General features: G+C 31.9%; 3 protein-coding genes across 6 annotated transcripts; 2 read left to right on the top strand and 1 right to left on the bottom strand.

The window, feature by feature from the left end:
- Nucleotides 1-2,172: 2,172 nt before the first annotated feature.
- On the bottom strand, nucleotides 2,173-4,238 carry LOC146952461 (protein LURP-one-related 15-like). The gene is made up of 4 exons (XM_085739679.1): nucleotides 4,235-4,238; nucleotides 3,884-4,071; nucleotides 3,527-3,766; nucleotides 2,173-3,106 (listed from the first exon to the last, which is right to left on the bottom strand). The coding sequence occupies exons 1-4, from the start codon at nucleotides 4,236-4,238 to the stop codon at nucleotides 3,005-3,007; spliced, it is 534 nt and encodes a 177-aa protein (XP_085595805.1). The 3' UTR covers nucleotides 2,173-3,004.
- A 2,771-nt stretch (nucleotides 4,239-7,009) lies between these two features.
- LOC146952460 (aspartate--tRNA ligase 2, cytoplasmic-like) lies at nucleotides 7,010-12,165 on the top strand. 3 transcript variants are annotated; one of them, XM_085702070.1, is made up of 11 exons: nucleotides 7,010-7,116; nucleotides 7,996-8,510; nucleotides 8,646-8,756; nucleotides 8,975-9,088; nucleotides 9,232-9,522; nucleotides 9,616-9,726; nucleotides 9,896-9,949; nucleotides 10,898-10,977; nucleotides 11,075-11,190; nucleotides 11,371-11,485; nucleotides 11,630-12,165. In XM_085702070.1, the coding sequence occupies exons 2-11, from the start codon at nucleotides 8,004-8,006 to the stop codon at nucleotides 11,754-11,756; spliced, it is 1,626 nt and encodes a 541-aa protein (XP_085558196.1). In that variant the 5' UTR covers nucleotides 7,010-7,116; nucleotides 7,996-8,003; the 3' UTR covers nucleotides 11,757-12,165. The 3 variants fall into 3 exon arrangements, with proteins under 3 accessions (XP_085558196.1, XP_085558202.1, XP_085558210.1); XM_085702076.1 differs by having other exon boundaries at nucleotides 7,010-7,176; XM_085702084.1 differs by having other exon boundaries at nucleotides 7,010-7,875.
- Nucleotides 12,166-16,901: 4,736 nt separating this feature from the next.
- LOC146952459 (aspartate--tRNA ligase 2, cytoplasmic-like) lies at nucleotides 16,902-20,935 on the top strand. 2 transcript variants are annotated; one of them, XM_085702049.1, is made up of 10 exons: nucleotides 16,902-17,429; nucleotides 17,565-17,675; nucleotides 17,894-18,007; nucleotides 18,151-18,441; nucleotides 18,535-18,645; nucleotides 18,816-18,869; nucleotides 19,633-19,712; nucleotides 19,810-19,925; nucleotides 20,100-20,214; nucleotides 20,404-20,935. In XM_085702049.1, exons 1-10 carry the CDS (start codon nucleotides 16,950-16,952, stop codon nucleotides 20,528-20,530), a joined length of 1,599 nt encoding a protein of 532 aa, XP_085558175.1. In that variant the 5' UTR covers nucleotides 16,902-16,949; the 3' UTR covers nucleotides 20,531-20,935. The 2 variants fall into 2 exon arrangements, with proteins under 2 accessions (XP_085558175.1, XP_085558184.1); XM_085702058.1 differs by having other exon boundaries at nucleotides 20,100-20,259; nucleotides 20,404-20,621.
- Nucleotides 20,936-21,079: the final 144 nt, after the last annotated feature.

Genomic DNA, 21,079 nt, shown 5'->3' with positions numbered 1-21,079 from the left:
CTATAGGTAAAAAGTTGCTTCACTCGCAAAATTATTAGTTCAATTTCATTTGCTCTTGTATGATATGTAAGTAGTTATGTAATCGTTTGTTGAACCTGACCTTGAGAGCCTCGGAGTCTAACTTATATAAAACTTTCTTATCAGATAAAATGAGAGGATTTTTCTAGTTACACTCAAAAATATCCGCTTACACTCAAATTTAATTAAAATGTAATATGGTTAAATAAGTTTTTGGTTTCTATAAACATCTCAAATTTCGTTTTAGTCCCTCTAAAATTTTTAATCAAGTTTTGGTTTTTGAATTTTTTTTCGTCACGACTTTTGGTCTTTGTTTTTAAAATCAAGTTATGTCTATCATTTACATTTTTGAATGAATTTTTATAGAGATTTCGATGGAACTAGGAGGAAGAAGGAGGAATAGGATTAGAGCTTTGAAATTGAAGAAGGGAGTGGTCTGGTGGTATTGATTTGGAACTTGGGAGTGACTAACGAAATTTAGAATCAACGACTATTTTGATTTTTTCTTTCCGGTGATCATTATGATAGGGATGTACACGTCCAAGGACCGAAATAGTTGTTTTCCAAGATAAATTATTCTCTTATATTGTTATCAATGAAACACGAGAAGTAAGAATTGAATTTGCACACCAACTTAGTTCCAACACTACTTGAGTTTTTAAAAAGTTCCAACACTACTTGTTGTGACCATTGCTTTTGAAATTAGGTTTTTTTGTTAGGAAACAAGATAAATATTTAGCAACGTTACACTGTGACAAGGCTAAAATAAAATCCGGTCCTCGCAAAAATGAAGATATTCACGACGTGTATATCACATAGGATAGAAAGTACATTGTCAAGTTCACCAAAAAAAAAAAAAGAAAGTACATTGTCAATGATATCACCAAAAAAAAAAAGTACATTGTCAATGATATATTAAATTTTCTTAAAATCTTAATTTACTATTTTTAATACAATGGAAGGAAATTTTTTAAACACTCAAACCTAGTCATCACATATGTAATCTAGCATTGTGGCCCTAATGAAGGAATACGGAATACTCTTCTTAGAGGACCTTAGTAAAGACTTGTAAAAATTGATGGTAAAATATATAAACAAACAAAACATTAGAGAACCTTAGTAAATTAAGAGACACCTGTGTACATGGTTGTAAATAAGTTGAGACTGATCAACACTTGAAATTGAACTAGCTTCTAAAAATTTGTAAATCTTTTTACACTTATTGTTTTTTTAATTACTATTAAATTTTATTAATTTACTACATAATAACTATTTTAACATTTCAAAAGTATGATCCAACATCCTAAAAAAACTCTCTTGCGAAATACAATTGAAGCTTGGCCACAACAAATTCATGAATATCAAAATATACATTTTAAACTTAATCATTGCAAAAGCATGAGACCAATCGAACATGACAATCGTCTACCTATAGAGATATATAATTCAATGTTAACAATCAATGTGAACATTATCAACTTCACCCAGCAAAAAATAACTACAACAACTTCAAGATTATATAACAACTATATAGCGGGTGGCAAAATGAATTCAACTTCACCCTTTGGATGTCCATCCAATCCATCATTAGAAAATTCATCCATTTCAAAAAAAAATTGTATATTTGTTATATTTCATCCATTTTATATCCAATGATTATTATCGTTCACTCTTTTTATTATTATTATTATTATTATTATTATTATTATTATTATTATTATTATTATTATTATTATTATTATTATTATTATTATTATTATTATTATTACTTTCACTCTTTTTGTTGCGCTAATGCGTGTAAATTATTAACGATATTTTAGAGAAATTTTACGTGTAAATTACAAACGACATCTTATATAAAATTTTGAATATAGATTAAAATTATAAGTATAGATATTTATGACTTTCAAATACAACAAATTCAACAAACCATATTTATCTTTTTCAATGATAACAATAATATAACAAATACAACAAAAATTCTTATTTTTTGAATAACACCAACAATATAACGTTATTGTAGAAAATTTATTTAAAGGAATAATTAGAATAACAAAAAAGTAAGTCCAAAATCTCATATATATATATATATATATATATATATATATATATATATATATATATATATATATATAACAGTATAGATTAATTTTTTTAAGGGGACTTACTTTTGAGTTATTTATCATTAGTTTGTTACCATTAATTTTGTAAAATCCAAGAATATTGCAAGAAGAATATAAAATAACACAACGATAAAAAAAAAAAAAAAACACAATTTGGTAACCAAAAGAAAAAATTACATGTAAAAACCAATTAAGAAGCTTCTGCAAAGAATCATACATCATCAAGAAACTCTCAGAAAACGATTCATCATGGTTTCATACAATATGGGTTTTGCTTATTCACACTCAAAAAGAATCAAAAAAGAAGGTTTTATGGTCTTGATATCTTCTCACGTCCATATATCTTCTCACGTCCATTTTTCCCTTTTTCCATAAAAACAAGTGTGCATGTTCTCTCTGAATTCAGGATTACTCAAGCTGTATGCATTATGGAGAACATTTATTCAAATACTCTTAACATGCTGAGTTGCGGCTTTCGTTATATAAATCAGTCCCAAACGGGTTGGGTAGAAAACTGGAGACCTATCAATCCCAAACGGGTTGGGTAGAAAACTAGAGCGTTCTGATTTGGCATGTCAATTTTTGTATAAACAAATATATGAATTAAAAAGTAATTTACATAAACAATGCACAAAATATAAAAAATAAAAACAAAAATATACTTTATATATAAGAGTGCATGCTGCAAAATCACATCGTCATGATTTATCCTTAAATTTGCAAAAACAAAAATACATAATTTGAAGAATCTGGTGAGATATGTAACCATAGCTCGTCAGAAAATGTTAATTTAAAATTTATTTTATTTTCACCTATGAACTATCTTGTTTTTCTTACAAAAATTATTCTTGTTCTTGTAGTTGTTAATAATCGAGTGTCACAGTAAGTGCTGCAATGAATGCATAATCCATGTTTGGGCATACGGTGACCATGAACTTTTCCCTACTAAACACAGTGCCAAACTTCTTATTTACTTGCATCAATGTTTTGAATCATAGTGGCGTCAATGTTTTGAATCATAATGAAACATATTTTCAAAATCTTTTATCTCATCTATATCATACTTATTAAAATCATATTTATTTTAGAAGATACTAACACAATTTCTCATTTTAATCAGATTTTTTTTATCTTCTAATTAGTTGAAAAAACATAAACAAACACAATTAAAACCATTAAAAATTATTTTTCTATTAAAAAGTGATTTTTGTATCAAATAATTTATAACAAATTAACAAAACTCTATATATCTTCCTTCAAAAAAAAAACTATATATATCTATTCAGCATAGTGACTTTTTAGTTGACATGCATCATTTCAATTTATTTTCTAAACATTTTTTTAAGAAAATTATGTATGTAATGTAAGTACGTCAAAAAATAAACCTGAGCAACAACATTGTCGGATTTGCCAATGTGAACATTCAAAGATCCTCCTAATAAATTTGCTTTAATAGTAAAGTCACAAACTCCTGTGTTATTATTTTTCAAAAACACATCAAATTTTGTCCGTAGCATCAGTAAAGAGGATTGTTTCTTTGTAAAGATAAGATTTGATTGTGTACTTTCACCTCTAAATGCTTTCCAACAATCATTTAGCAGCTGCAAAAACAAAGCAATCACCGTCTACATTTTTAACTTACATACAAAATAAGGGGAAATATAGGAAGAAAATAAATAGATATTCACTAAATAAAAAAAAAGAAAAAAGAGATGAGTCCTTAATATAGTTGATGAACAAACCGATTTTCGAAGATGGAGAATGCGGTTTCCATTAGCATCAAATAAGAACCGGTTTTGGTAGGGTGTTAAGATGGCTGTATTACTTTTAACTGTGAAAACAACCTTGTGGTTGATATCTTTGATGATGAAGTTATCTCCTAATATATTTCTGTTCCTTGTTGTGATTGTCAATTGAACAAGATGTGTTGCTGTAACAAATTAAACCAAAAAAGAAAGTAGTAAAAAGATTTAAATATTCATACATAGACAAACAATAATTTATTTATTTAATGAAAGTAAAAGGAATTTAATAAAGCGCTTGTTTGTTGATATTCACTTGTTCTGTGTATATATTCATTTGCTAGAACACACCCATTAGTTTTTATGTGGGAGTGTTTTAGCAAACTACAACTTATGATAGTAGAACTATTCTCATGTCAGGTACTAAAACACTGTTTTGTTTTTATATATATGATCTCGTTGAGTAAACCAACAAAACTAAGAAAGTTTGTAGTAGAATTAATTTTACAAGTTTACTCCTAAGGATATTACATCATACCACAATATTGAGGGCTGATGATGACAGTCCTAGAAAGTCGTGGAAGTTGAAATGCCATGAAATGATGATTGAATATCAAAGAGATTAACGAGTTTTAAAGATGTGTTTCTTTGTTGAAGTTGTTAACGTAGAATCAGGTATGTCCTATGTAATTGGGTACAAGCTCTTATATATACATACACTATATAGAAAATGTTGAACATGATAACATAGGTTTCAACAACATTTTTGTTTCCTCTTGTGTATTATCACGTAAACTAAGCTCATTCCCAAATCCCATTCACATAATCAAACAACAAACATGCTCTATGACTTGTCAAGTAGTACTTGTCGAGTACTCTAGTATTAAGTTTTTCAATAAATAATTTCTTAATTAAGAATCTTTAAATAGTGAAACATTAGCAAGACACATTATTATTGATGTTGTTGTTGTTATTAAAGAGCTCTTGTATCATTGGTTTATTTGATATTTGTTCTTTTGAGTTGTATCAATTGAAAATAGTGTGCATAGTTACCCAACGTGTGCAGGCAAAACACATACGTCTCCTTGGTTTTGTTTGACACTCAAAATGCTGAATAGAAAATAATTACCCAACAATTATATGATATAAAGAAGGGTTTGGAAGCCACGTAATTGGGTGCAATGCAACCCCGAGTTACTCTAGTGAAATTGTTGCAAAGTATAGGATGTGATTTTTGTGAAAAGTTACATGTGAATGGAGGGTGTGGAATTCCTATAGGGTGTGAAGATGACCTTGAGCAAGTGAATTTAGTCAAAAACATGATAACCTAAACAAAATAATCCATATTAAAATTCTTACAATCTTTATTGGAACGACCAAAATTCAAGGTGCCTCTCAAAGACAGCAAGGGGAGTTACCAAGGAGGTTTTTCAAATCAGCCCCTGCTATGAGAGAAGTTGATTGAGAGATAGCTACCAGGAGGGTGGCCACACAAAATATTAATTTATGGAGGAGTGCGAGCTGGTTTTAAAAGTCCATATATGGAGATTCAAAGTGGCTAAAATAGTCAAACAAATTGCACAATAAAGCTTTCAGTTCCCTTCCTAGTGATATTACCCTATCTCAGGGGTAATTGAGTAGTCGAAGTGAGAAATTATTTGAGCCTCTACAACCAATAATAGAGAATATGTTAGTGATCACTGATCCCATTAGCAAAAGCTCAAAAATAAGTGCTAACTTTCAAAAGTACTAGATGATCCTAGTGTGCAAGAGGAGGAAAAATTGCCTAAGCTAATTACAATGTTATCTTTCTTCCAAAGGTCAACTAAGGAGCAGGATCAAAAGTCGTTGCTAAATCTAACGTGTTAAAGAAATTACAAATTAATATCTCCTTTGATGGAGCAGGATCACCATATGATGGAGCAAATCGCTAAGCTTAGGATGCTAAAGAAACATTTGATGGAAAACAATCCATTTTAAATAGTACTCTATCATTTTCTTTGGTGTTTTTGTTGGTGAATATCCTTACTTTGGAGTAGCAAGACAAGTCAAACCGTCCAGAATATCAACATTAACTCATCTGAAATGTGGGAATAATTTATACGTGTTTTGTCAACACAATAAAAATAACGGACATACATTGAGGGTGCGTTTGATGGTCAGAATAGAGAGTCAGGATAGGAAAGATATATCATATCTCCTTTGTCTGATGTCCATTGAATAGAATTGATAAATTTGTCACATGCATTGAAACAATTGATAAAAAGGATGTTTCGATTTTTTTTTTGTCTGATGTGTCCATTGAATAGAATTGATAAAAAGTACTCTCTATGGACAATTGTTTCTTTCTTTGGTTTTTTTATTGTTCTCTTAATATGAAAACGGTAATCATGCTGTTAATTAGTGATTACTCTCTATGGACAATTATTGGTCTAATACTAATTCAATTGTGTTTTGATGGAAGAAAAAAGAGGTCTACTGTGCATTTCTATTTTTTTATAGTTACAATGTTCAATGATTGTTGTTATGTTGACGTTTTTCTATATAAAACTGCTCTCAATACATGTTTCTTTTATAGGTTAATATGAATTCACAAGAACAGTATGAACATGACGTGATGTTATATATAATATTGGTGCAACAGTTTTTAGAGATGGTTAGAATTTGTAATGCAATTGTTATGATTATGAGTCATTCTTCGATATGGTTTCACGAAAACCAAACTCTTAGGCAACGACTAGTAGATAGAGAAGGATTAAGAGGAGAATTTTTAGAGAGTTTGATCCAACGAAATGATGTCATATGTGTTAATCAACTTCGCATGGATTTAGATCTTTTCGTTTATTATGTGGTCTCCTCCGTACTGAGGGAAAGTTGAAAGAAGATGGACTAATAAGTATTGAAGAACAACTGGCTATGTTCTTATACATATTAGCACATCATTCTAAGAATCGTGTTATTGGCTTTCTATTTTCACGATCGGGACAAACCAAACTCTTATCATATCCTGTCTCTATCCTATCCTGACCATCAAACGCACCCTGAGTATGTCGAAATGTTTTTTTTTTTTTTTAAATAAAAATAAAAAAGAAATAAAAACACTAAAACTCCAAGTGCTGACAACTGTGAAAACAGAACCCTCATTTCTCCGAAACTCTCATCACTCACTCCTCGCCGCGTTCTTTTTCTTCTTCGCCACACACCATCTCCAATCTCGTTCTTCTTCAAATCGAGTAACTTTTTCAATTTTTCTTCTCTCATTCTTCAATTATTGTGTATTAGTTTGAGTTTTTGTGAGTTTTAACCTTCGATTTCCTCTATTGGTAGAAACCAATTTTTAGTTTCTTCAAGAATTTGAAATTTTTGCGCAAAAGCGAATTTTGTTGATGAATCTTGTGTGATGTCTCTCTGTGTTGTTATCTGTTAAAATGATTAAATTTAATGTAATGACTTTGGTTGTATTTTTTCGTTTATTGGGTTGCCTACTAGGTGTTTGATAAATGTCCTAAGTGGTGTTCTTTGAATTTTGTTGCTTCTTTATTTTATTGAAAATTTTACAATGGTGAATTTTAAACTTTCAGTTTCTCTAATAGCGTAACCTCCATTTTTAGATTCTTTAAGAATTTTCCGTTTTTTGTGCTCAAATGGTATTTTTTGTTGATGAATCTTGTTTCTTGAGTTTGGATATTGATGTGATGTGATGCCTCTGTGCTGGTATTTGTTAAAAGGATTTAGGTTGTATTTGTTAGCTTAATGGGTTGCCCTCTAGGTGTTTGTTAAGTGTTCTAAGTGGTGTTCTTTGAATTTTTGTTGTCTTATTTATTTGACTGAAAATTTTACACTGATGTTGTGGCTTTGAAGAAAAAAAATGCAATGGGGTTGGAATGAGGGTTTAATCTAAGTACTTGAAAATTTACTTGGTGCAATTAAGTTGAGATCAATTTTTGGTACTAATGTAATTTGATGGAAAGATTATCTAACCATCATTTTTGGTACTAATCATGTTTTGCACCAGTGACTGCACCATATATGATAAAATTAAACTCATTTTATAATTCAAGCTCAGCAAGAGGGCACGTTATTAGTTTTCTCACATTGTTTGTTTGGTTCAGGAAAATCAATGTCAACTTCAGAATCTCAAGAGCCGACACTGTCATCGGAAGGATCAGAAACAAAAAGCAAAAAGGCCTGCAAGAAGGATGCCGCAAAGCTGGAAAAGCAACGCCGCCGAGAAGTTGCCGCCGCCACCTCTGCTACATCGACTCTCTCTGTCGAAGATGATCCCCTTGCTGTCAATTATGGTATTGTCCCGCTCATTGAGCTCCAATCGAAGACCCCTGTCAATGTCAACGACTGGACCCGAGTTGAGGCTCTCAATGATTCACTGGAGAACAAGCCGGTTCTAATCCGTGGGAGGGCACAAGCTATTCGACCAGTTGGGAAGAAGATGGCGTTCTTAGTCATCAGAGAAAATGGTTTCACCGTACAGTGCTTGGTTCAGGCACAACCTGATTTAGTGAGTCCGCAGATGGTGAAATTTGCCGCCGCTCTCAGCCGTGAGTCTATTGTCGATGTTGAAGGTGTGGTTTCCATTCCAGCCGCTCCTATTAAAGGTGCCTCACAACAGGTTGGTTTTGATATCCTGTTACTTAGGTTTTGTGATTTTGTCGTGTTTTGAATTTAGAGTTTGTGAGTTGTGATTGTTTAGGATTTTGATTTTGATTTTGATTATAATGGTGTTATGTGGTTTTGTTCTCTATAGGTTGAAATCCAAGTGAGGAAACTGTATTGTGTGAGTAAGGCCATTCCTACTCTGCCGATTAATATCGAGGATGCTGCTCGAAGTGAAGTTGAAATTGAGAAGGCCATTCAGGTATATATATTCATTACCGATTAGAAATGTTGTAATTGAAGTTGTAGCAAACACTACAATCAAGATGAGAGTGTGGTGTTTCAGCTGCAATTACTATCTTGCATGTCGCAGTTTAAAACCTTTCTGATTAAAGATGTGTGTTTGTTGTTGTTTTGTTTAATATACTGGAACTTGTCTCCCTTACATGAATGTTGATGGTGATTTTTTAATTGGTGCAGGCTGGTGAACAACTTGTTCGTGTGAATCAGGATACACGATTGAATTTTAGAGTACTTGACCTGCGAACACCAGCAAATCAAGGAATTTTCCACATCCAGTCTCAAGTTGGAAATGTAAAGCCTATTTTCTCTAATATTATTCTGACAAGTTTTTTTTTATTTAATCATAGTTGCTGCTTGTAAGTTTGTTGGAATAATTGCCTACCGATAAACTAACTTAAGAAATGCATTTTGCGGTGTGATACGGTGTTGGGTAGGCGTTCAGACAATTTTTATTAGCTGAAAGCTTTGTTGAAATCCACACTCCTAAGTTGATTGCTGGATCTAGTGAGGGTGGAGCTGCTGTCTTTAGGCTGGACTACAAAGGGCAACCTGCATGCCTGGCTCAGTCACCTCAACTTCACAAGCAAATGTCAATATGTGGTGATTTTGGCCGTGTTTTTGAGATTGGTCCTGTGTTTAGAGCAGAAGATTCCTTTACTCATAGGCATCTGTGCGAGTTTACAGGTCTTGATGTTGAAATGGAGATTAAGAAACATTATTATGAGGTACATTTGGCTAAATGAAAATTTTGAGTGTTTGCGTTTGAAATTGTCGAGGGACATAATATGATTTACTGATACTTTTCTGTTTTTTGGCAGGTTATGGATGTAGTTGACAAATTGTTTGTTGCTATGTTTGACACTTTGAACACAAAATGTAAGAAGGATCTCGAAGCTGTGGCAAATCAGTACCCGTTTGAACCCCTAAAGGTGTTAATTTGTTTGGGATTTGTTATTTATTATACTATCTGTTTCATATTGTTCAATTTATTTGTTTGTAGTGGGTATATCATGTTTATTTGTGCAATATACTAATATTAGACGCAAATGAATGCATTGTTACATTTTGTGATCTGATTATATCCCTATGAATGTGCAGTATCTTCCAAATACTCTGCGGCTTACATATGAAGAAGGTATTCAGATGCTCAAGGTAAGCTTAAATATTTCTTAACTAATTAACTTGCAAGTTGTCGATAAACAAACAAATGTGATAGGATGATGATGGCGGTGCTTGAACCTTTACGTCTTTTATCCCTGTCTATTTTGTAAAATTGAGGGGTGGAAGTTTAAGCACTGTTAGGGACTAGCCTGTGTACAGTTTAATCTTATAGATTATCATACTGAATATTCACTCTCACCAATCTTGTAGTGAAGTTTAAAATTATGTAATAGTCAAATTATTGAAACTATATTATATAAATGTCATTGAAAGGTGATAGTGATACATAATGTAAATTGATGAAAATGTACTTGGGTAGACAGGATACTAGAACTAATGTCAGCTTAAGATTGTCCATAAAATGAGATCTCATTTAGTCATTTCATTGATGATGGTAGTTTGGGGAACAAATAAAAGCTTTACCCTCCAATTTTTGAAAATTCCAACCAAATAATTGTTACTATTGGGGAGCCTTTTCAATTTAATTCAAGAAAAGGACATATAGTTATTTGATTGGTGAGCAAGTTAGTGACACTTATTTAGGTTCCTAACTATTGTTGAGGAATTCCTGGGGTATTTTTCCTCTTGTAGTTAGTTTTGGGAGTTTGGTTGCACTGTTTAGAATCATTTACATCAAGAAATTGTTACTATTGGGGAGCCTTTTCAATTTAATTCAAGAAAAGGACATATAGTTATTTGATTGGTGAGCAAGTTAGTGACACTTATTTAGGTTCCTAACTATTGTTGAGGAATTCCTGGGGTATTTTTCCTCTTGTAGTTAGTTTTGGGAGTTTGGTTGCACTGTTTAGAATCATTTACATCAAGACTCAGAAAAGGACTTATTCTACTGTAACTATGATATATATAAGATGGTAGAAATTTACAGTATTCTTGTCTTAGTATCCTTGTCTTGCAGCGAGTAATGATTTTGCTTTGCAGGAAGTTGGAGTAGAGATTGAACCTTTTGGTGACTTGAATACTGAAGCAGAAAGGAAACTAGGCCAGCTGGTTTTAGAAAAGTAATTCCCTGTCTCAAATCTTTTATAACTAAATATTGTCTTTTGTTATTATATGCTATAATTTAAAATTGTTTTTCGACTGTAATTCTATTTATAGGTATGGAACAGAGTTCTATATCCTTCACCGGTACCCGTTGGCTGTAAGACCATTTTATACAATGCCTTGCTATGACAACCCAAACTACAGTAACTCTTTTGATGTCTTCATTCGAGGTAAGCAGAGAAATTAAGTTATTTTGTCATGCAATGCTTTGTTATGACAATTTGGTGCACGCAATTAATCATGTTTTGGTTTTAACCATCATGCTTCTCCAAATGTGTTTGTACTTCCATAAAAGCTGAAGCTTTTGGGTGTCATTTGATTTTAACTTCTATTCAATCCTTGTTGCTTAGGCGAGGAGATAATATCAGGAGCTCAGCGTATCCACATGCCTGAATTTTTGGAAGAACGTGCACAAGCTTGCGGCATTGAGGTCAAGACAATATCTGCTTACATCGATTCTTTCAGGTAATATATTTACTTATTCCTATCGTGTTCAATGTCTTTGTTAATACGGGTGTTTAGGCTGCCCCTCTTACTGAGCTCTGGTTATAATAATTTTATGGGGTAAAAGATTGCTTACCAGAAAACTAAATGATTGATCATTTACAGATATGGTGTACCACCACACGGTGGCTTTGGAGTAGGCTTGGAGCGTGTAGTAATGCTCTTCTGTGGCTTGAACAACATTCGCAAAACATCACTTTATCCACGTGACCCACTCAGGATTGCACCATGATGATGTTATTAGCATTTTTGTTTGTGCGTTAAAAATACTGTGATCTCACATTCAACTGAAGCCTGAAGGTGTAGCTTGACGCCAATAATGCCTTGGACTTACTTTTCCAAACACTATTAAAATAGTGCTGTGGGTTTTGAGTAGTTTCTATTTTCACCGTCAACTTGGAGCTGGTGTTAATTAAGTACTTGTAAAAAAAAAATTTCTGATGTTTGACTTGCTGTAGTCCCCGCTTCATATAGAACTGCATGCACTCTTTTGTTTACCACACCCACTTTGAAAAGGACCATTTTTTGTCTATTCAGTATTCATGTGATTGAGTGATAAATATGGCCCCTTTCTAATTTTTATCTAAGAACTCGAACGACTTCTTAATAAATTAATAAACTTCTGTATGAATACTTTTTAAGATCTTTTGGAGCTGATGGATTGTTTTTACTTATGTACATGATGGTATGAAATTGTTTGGAAAGTTTTAAAGATGCATTATTTGTCGAACCCCAATCTGCCTTATAAACAATTCTGGTTATTAATCTTAGAGAGCCTATTGCCGGAGCTTCCACTGTTTTGGCGACTGTTAATACTCTTTTTCCAATAATATTTTGAGTGATTTTTATATTCAAGTACTTCTTGTTGTGAAATATTCGAGGAAAAAAATGCTTATTTTAATAATTCATCAGCAACCATGTTTACCACAATTAGGAATTTCACGTTAGAGAAATGATATTTGAACATCTATTTTTTAACAATTTTTGTGACAACCTTCTCTCTCATACTCTTATTGTACCTTTATTCTCTGTTTTCTTTTTTCTCTTTCTATTGTTATTGTCAAATAAAGAGAGAGGAAAAAGGTTGTCACTAAAAGTTGTTGGAAATTGGATGTCAAAATATCATTCCTCTTTCAGGATAATAGTGAAGAGTTGTATTACATATAGATGTCGTAGCTAAATTATGAACAACATTATTAGCCTATCTCTTGATAAACAACTCGTAACTAGAGTGTTGAGCTACCAACTGAACGAATCTCCAACATCAGTGACACAATGAAGTCCCTTCAACACTTTACGAAGTCACGAAGAGTGAAGAGTGCATAGAAACACAATAGTTGGCAAAATCAATGTTTGCATGATCTTTAATGTAAAGACACTAGTGTAACACCCGTGCGTTCGCACGGGTTAACGTATCTTTTATCGAACAATATAATTTGATTTGCACAGAATAAAAGTAATGAAAACAAAATTCAAAATGATTTAACAACAGAAACAATAAAATAAGGTTAAAAAACATGACATGCAACTTACAAAATAAGGGTTACAAATTACACTATACCATCAATATGAAATCAAGATATTCAAAGTGTTTTGACATAAAGTTCAAAGCCTGGTAATAATTAATATTGAAAATCGTACCAAAAAAAATTAATATTGAAAATTAAATCTTGGTTGATCGTTCATAGTGATCCGAAATACTACATATATTAAAAACATGACACACAATTTATAAAATAAGAATTAACAATTGCACTACACAATCTATTCGGAATTAAGAAATGTTGTCATCCCTTCGCCAATAAAATAAGGTAGGTTTAAGTTAATGATTTAAAACCAAATTCAAGTTTAAAAAAAAAAAACTATTTAAATTGTTTTTATTATTTTCAATGGGAAAAAAAATTTGGATAAATTTTTGGAGATAAACTTTTGAGGGTAAGTATTTTGAAAATTAAGTGATATGAGTTACGGGTTTGAAGTTATTTTATTAAACTCAACTAGATTTTTGACCCGTGCTCCGCTCGTGTTTACTGGAAAGAAATTGACATACGAATAATAAAATGCAATATATAATTGGTAACGGTGAAAAAATAACACGTGATAATCTATAGTAGACAAAATAAAACACTTCATAAAATGTATGAAATCTAAAAATCAATAGTATATATATAAAGTAAGGTTTTTTATGCCACGTGTCGCTTCCACGTTTATTCTCAATATTTTTATATATTTTTTTCTATATTTTATTTGACATCTTATTTGACATAAAAATCTCAGCAAACTTTTGATCTTATCCACTAAATATTTTATTTAATTTTATATTTAATTCATAATATTTTGTGTAGCCAAAATATCTCAACAAAGTAGATATAATACTTTCAATACTATCCATTAAATCTTCCTTTATTTTTTTCTTTCTTTTTTTTTAGGAAAAGAAGTTTCAATTAGTTTTTTTCATCGAGGAAAAAAAGGCTTCGATTTGTTTTTTTTGTTAACTCTTCCTTTATTTTATTTTTTCGTTTTTTTAGGAAAAGAAGTTTCAATTAATTTTTTTCATTGAGGAAAAAAAGGCTTCGATTTGTTTTTTTGTTAACTATAAATAAAGGAGAATTTTTTAATCACGTAAACACATATTTTGAGCAGAAACTGAAACTCAAACCTTCTTTTAATCTAAGCTTTTTCTTTCTTCAGGTTTGACAAACACCTATACTATTGTTTCTTTTACTTATGCTTAGATTTTTATTTTTATATATAATATGAGAGAGAACTAACACTTACGGGTGAGTTTACTGATTGTTTTTTTTTTCTTTCAGGTCCTTTGAACTATTGTTGCTGGCATCCATTACAAACACCTACGAGTTTCAAGTCCTTGAACTAACACATATACTATTGTTTCTGTTTCAAGTCCTTGAACTAACACCTATACTATTTTTTTTCCTTTTCGTTTCAACAGTAGCGTTTTAATATTATTAATCACCTATACTATTATCACCTATCCTATTTTTTCAGGTCCTTTTCGTTTAATAATAATAATATTTCAAGACTTGAAATATTTTTATTTAATTCCTAATATTTTATGTAGCCAAAATGTCTCAACAAACTATATATAATACTTTCAATACTATCCATTAAATATTTCTTTTTTTTAGGAAAAGAAGTTTCAATTAGTTACTATCTCTTTTAGCACCATATTATTCAATTAGTTTTTTTCATTGAGAAAAAAAGGCTTCGGTTTGTTTTTTTTTAACTGTAAATAAAGGAGAATTTTTTAATCACGTAATCACATATTTTTAGCAGAAACTGAAACTCAAACCTTCTTTTGGTCTAAGCTTTTTCTTTCTTCAGGTTTGACAAACAGCTATACTATTGTTTCTTTTACTTTTACTTATGCATAGATTTTTATTTTTATATATAATATAAAGGGAACTAACACCTACAAGTGAGTTTACTGATTTTTTTTCTAGGTCCTTGAACTATTGTTGTTGGCATCCATTACAAACACCTACGAGTTTCAGGTGCTTGAACTAACACCTATACTATTTTTTTTTCTCTTTTCGATTCAACAGTAGCGTTTTAATATTATTAATCACCTATACTATTATCACATATGCTATTTTTTCAGGTCCTTTTCGTTTCAATATTATTAATCAGTAGCGTTTTGATTTTAATAATAATATTTCAAGTCCTAAAATATTATTATTTCACCAGTAGCGTTTTAATATTATTAATCACCTATATTATCATTTTATGATAACACCTATACTATTATTTCAAGTCCTTATTTCTAAATCAATGAATAGTATATATATATAAAGTAAGGTTTGTTATGCCATGTGTCACTTCCACATTCATTCTCAATATTTTTATTATTTTTTTATTTTTAAAAACCAATATTTTATTTAACATAAATATCTCAACAACATTTTGATCTTATCCACTCAATATTTTCTTTAATTTTTTTTTTGAATTTCTAATATTTTATGTAGCAGAAATATCTCAGTAAACTACACATAATACTTTCAACAAAGTTTACATATATGATCTTATTTTATGATTAAAAGACTTCAATTTGTTTATTTGTTTTTAGGAAAAGAAACATCAATTAGTTATTCCTAATCTTTTAGTACTGTATCATTCAATTAGTTTTTATGTTTGAGGAAAAAAAGGGTTCGATTAGTTTTTATTTTAGATAAAAAAATGTTTAATTAGTTATTATGTTATATTTTAGTAGCATATTCTAATGCAAATGTTAATTATAAATAAATAAATTTTTGTTAATCACATATTTACATATTTTGAGCACAAGCAGAAACCCCAAACCTTCTTTTCATCTAACATTTTTCCTTTTTCAGGTTTGCCAAACACCAATTTTATTCCCTTTCAATCGATTTTTTCTCTCATACGCATGGGCCACGAAACAAACCCATGACCACATGTTTAAAGGCACCCAAAACTCTTACCACTTGGACTAATTCATTATTGATTTTGTTACACTTTTTATTCTTGCATTTGACATTCATCTCATCATTTATATATATTTTTAAGATATTATTATAATTGTAAATTTAAATAAATTCAATCTAATATACTTACATGTGTATTCGTGCACACAAACTTATAAAACTTACTATTTAATATCTAACCCGGGCAACGCTGGGTCTCTAAACTAGTTATATTATAAAAGAAAATTCGGTAATCCTATCAATAATTCAGTAAAAGAAATATGAAATATTTAGTACATTGGCATGTAGTTTCATCACACATTGCGAAATACTTCATCATATACGACATTAGACGTTACATTGGTATCTTCACCATCTTCATCAGTGATCAATATCTTTAATCCTTCTCTGGATGTAACTCTTGAAACAACAACATACAACAACTGTCCGTGAGAAAATACAGGTTAAGTTGCTGCAGACTTAACAAAATTAATAAATAAGGATTTGTTAGGTTAAATAATTGCAAATCTAAAAGTGTAGAAAATATTTGCTTCAAAAAAAAGGCAAGAGGATAGGAATGAAATTGGTGCGATGCATTTTTTTAGATGGAATTTGTTAGGTTAAATAATTGCAAACCTAATAAAGCAAATGAGCGGGAAAAAATTAGGTTAAGTTGCTGCAGACGTAACAAAATTAATAAACAAGGATAAAATATCAATTTTTAATGTCAAGTTGACTTATTTGAAGCTCTAAAGACCTTTTATTGTTGTAAAATAATTGATGATGTTGAAGGCAAACATCCCTTATTTTTAAGCTTTTTTTCAAGAAGAAAAAAAAGATACAATGAAACAAAATATGAACTCAATAAAATATTCTTAAAAAATAATATTATGTGGGACATCCCCTATAAAATCCATAGGCTCATTGATGTCCCCAAGAATTTGGAATTGCAACCCTAGCAATACCTTCTCCGGAAACCTCCAATGTCAACTTCAGAATCTCAAGAGCCGACACTGTCATCAGAAACAAAAAGCAAAAAGGCCTCCAAGAAGGAACTCGCAAAGCTGGAAAAGCAACGCCGCCGCCGAGAAGTTGCCGCCGCCACCTCTGCTACATCGACTCTCTCTGTTGAAGATGACCCCCTTGCTGTCAATTATGGTTATTTCCCGCTCATTGAGCTCCCTAACGACTGGACCCTAGTTGAGGCTCTCAACGATTCACTAGAGAACAAGCCGGTTCTAATCCGTGGGAGGGCACAAGCTATTCGACCAGTTGGGAAGAAGATGGCATTCTTAGTCATCAGAGAAAATGGTTTCACCGTACAGTGCTTGGTTCAGGCACAACCTGATTTAGTGAGTCCGCAGATGGTGAAATTTGCCGCCGCTCTCAGCCGTGAGTCTATTGTCGATGTTGAAGGTGTGGTTTCCATTCCAGCCGCTCCTATTAAAGGTGCCTCACAACAGGTTGGTTTTGATATCCTGTTACTTAGGTTTTGTGATTTTGTCGTGTTTTGAATTTAGAGTTTGTGAGTTGTGATTGTTTAGGATTTTGATTTTGATTTTGATTATAATGGTGTTATGTGGTTTTGTTCTCTATAGGTTGAAATCCAAGTGAGGAAACTGTATTGTGTGAGTAAGGCCATTCCTACTCTGCCGTTTAATATCGAGGATGCTGCTCGAAGTGAAGTTGAAATTGAGAAGGCCATTCAGGTATATATATTCATTACCGATTAGAAATGTTGTAATTGAAGTTGTAGCAAACACTACAATCAAGATGAGAGTGTGGTGTTTCAGCTGCAATTACTATCTTGCATGTCGCAGTTTAAAACCTTTCTGATTAAAGATGTGTGTTTGTTGTTGTTTTGTTTAATATACCGGAACTTGTCTCCCTTACATGAATGTTGATGGTGATTTTTTAACTGGTGCAGGCTGGTGAACAACTTGTTCGTGTGAATCAGGATACACGATTGAATTTTAGAGTACTTGACCTGCGAACACCAGCAAATCAAGGAATTTTCCACATCCAGTCTCAAGTTGGAACTGTAAAGCCTATTTTCTCTAATATTATTCTGACAAGTTTTTTTTTATTTAATCATAGTTGCTGCTTGTAAGTTTGTTGGAATAATTGCCTACCGATAAACTAACTTAAGAAATGCATTTTGCGGTGTGATACGGTGTTGGGTAGGCGTTCAGACAATTTTTATTAGCTGAAAGCTTTGTTGAAATCCACACTCCTAAGTTGATTGCTGGATCTAGTGAGGGTGGAGCTGCTGTCTTTAGGCTGGACTACAAAGGGAAACCTGCATGCCTGGCTCAGTCACCTCAACTTCACAAGCAAATGTCAATATTTGGTGATCTTCGCCGTGTTTTTGAGATTGGTGCTGTGTATAGAGCAGAAGATTCCTTTACTCATAGGCATCTGTGCGAGTTTACAGGTCTTGATGTTGAAATGGAGATTAAGAAACATTATTATGAGGTACATTTGGCTAAATGAAAATTTTGAGTGTTTGCGTTTGAAATTGTCGAGGGACATAATATGATTTACTGATACTTTTCTGTTTTTTGGCAGGTTATGGATGTAGTTGACAAATTGTTTGTTGCTATGTTTGACACTTTGAACACAAAATGTAAGAAGGATCTCGAAGCTGTGGCAAATCAGTACCCGTTTGAACCCCTAAAGGTGTTAATTTGTTTGGGATTTGTTATTTGTTATACTATCTGTTTCATATTGTTCAATTTATTTGTTTTGTAGTGGGTATATCATGTTTATTTGTGCAATATACTAATATTAGACGCAAATGAATGCATTGTTACATTTTGTGATCTGATTATATCCCTATGAATGTGCAGTATCTTCCAAATACTCTGCGGCTTACATATGAAGAAGGTATTCAGATGCTCAAGGTAAGCTTAAATATTTCTTAACTAATTAACTTGCAAGTTGTCGATAAACAAACAAATGTGATAGGATGATGATGGCGGTGCTTGAACCTTTACGTCTTTTATCCCTGTCTATTTTGTAAAATTGAGAGGGGTGGAAGTTTAAGCACTGGTAGGGACTAGCCTGTGTACAGTTTAATCTTATAGATTATCATACTGAATATTCTCTCTCACCAATCCTGTAGTAAAGTTTAAAATTATGTAATAGTCAAATTATTGAAACTATATTATATAAATGTCATTGAAAGGTGATAGTGATACATAATGTAAATTGATGAAAATGTACTTGGGTAGACAGGATACTAGAACTAATGTCAGCTTAAGATTGTCCATAAAATGAGATCTCATTTAGTCATTTCATTGATGATGGTAGTTTGGGGAACAAATAAAAGCTTTACCCTCCAATTTTTGAAAATTCCAACCAAATAATTGTTACTATTGGGGAGCCTTTTCAATTTAATTCAAGAAAAGGACATATAGTTATTTGATTGGTGAGCAAGTTAGTGACACTTATTTAGGTTCCTAACTATTGTTGAGGAATTCCTGGGGTATTTTTCCTCTTGTAGTTAGTTTTGGGAGTTTGGTTGCACTGTTTAGAATCATTTACATCAAGACTCAGAAAAGGACTTATTCTACTGTAACTATGATATATATAAGATGGTAGAAATTTACAGTATTCTTGTCTTAGTATCCTTGTCTTGCAGCGAGTAATGATTTTGCTTTGCAGGAAGTTGGAGTAGAGATTGAACCTTTTGGTGACTTGAATACTGAAGCAGAAAGGAAACTAGGCCAGCTGGTTTTAGAAAAGTAATTCCCTGTCTCAAATCTTTTATAACTAAATATTGTCTTTTGTTATTATATGCTATAATTTAAAATTGTTTTTCGACTGTAATTCTATTTATAGGTATGGAACAGAGTTCTATATCCTTCACCGGTACCCGTTGGCTGTAAGACCATTTTATACAATGCCTTGCTATGACAACCCAAACTACAGTAACTCTTTTGATGTCTTCATTCGAGGTAAGCAGAGAAATTAAGTTATTTTGTCATGCAATGCTTTGGTATGACAATTTGGTGCACGCAATTAATCATGTTTTGGTTTTAACGCTTCTCCAAATTTGTTTGTACTTCCATAAAAGCTGAAGCTTTTGGGTGTCATTTGATTTTAACTTCTATGCAATCCTTGTTGCTTAGGTGAGGAGATAATATCAGGAGCTCAGCGTATCCACATGCCTGAATTTTTGGAAGAACGTGCACAAGCTTGCGGCATTGAGGTCAAGACAATATCTGCTTACATTGATTCTTTCAGGTAATATATTTACTTATTCCTATCTGCTTACATTGATTCTTTCAGGTAATATATTTACTTATTCCTATCGTGTTCAATGTCTTTGTTAATACGGGTGTTTAGGCTGCCCCTCTTGCTGAGCTCTGGTTATAATGATTTTATGGGGTAAAAGATTGCTTACCAGAAAACTAAATGATTGATCATTTACAGATATGGTGTACCACCACACGGTGGCTTTGGAGTAGGCTTGGAGCGTGTAGTAATGCTCTTCTGTGGCTTGAACAACATTCGCAAAACATCACTTTTTCCACGTGACCCACTCAGGATTGCACCATGATGATGTTATTAGCATTTTTGTTTGTGCGTTAAAAATACTGTGACCTCACATTCAACTGAAGCCTGAAGGTGTAGCTTGACGCCAATAATGCCTTGGACTTACTTTTCCAAACACTATTAAAATAGTGCTGTGGATTTTGAGTAGTTTCTATTTTCACCGTCAACTTGGAGCTGGTGTTAATTAAGTACTTGTAAAAAAAAAAAAGAATTCTGATGTTTGACTTGCTGTAGTCCCCGCTTCATATAGAACTGCATGCACTCTTTTGTTCACCACACCCACTTTGAAAAGGACCATTTTTTGTCTATTCAGTATTCATGTGATTGAGTGATAAATATGGCCCCTTTCTAATTTTTATCTAAGAACTCGAACGACTTCTTAATAAACTTCTGTATGAATACTTTTTAAGATCTTTAGGAGCTGATGGATTGTTTTTACTTATGTACATGATGGTATGAAATTGTTTGGAAAGTTTTAAAGATGCATTATTTGTCGAACCCCAATCTGCCTTATAAACAATTCTGGTTATTAATCTTAGAGAGCCTATTCCTA

The sequence above is a fragment of the Medicago sativa genome, chromosome 1 (genome assembly GCF_051527215.1).
Source record: "Medicago sativa cultivar Bolivia chromosome 1, Bolivia_mono, whole genome shotgun sequence".
NCBI lineage: Eukaryota > Viridiplantae > Streptophyta > Magnoliopsida > Fabales > Fabaceae > Medicago > Medicago sativa.
Note: the sequence above shows the minus strand (reverse complement) of the source record. Positions and strands in the feature narration are given on the sequence as shown.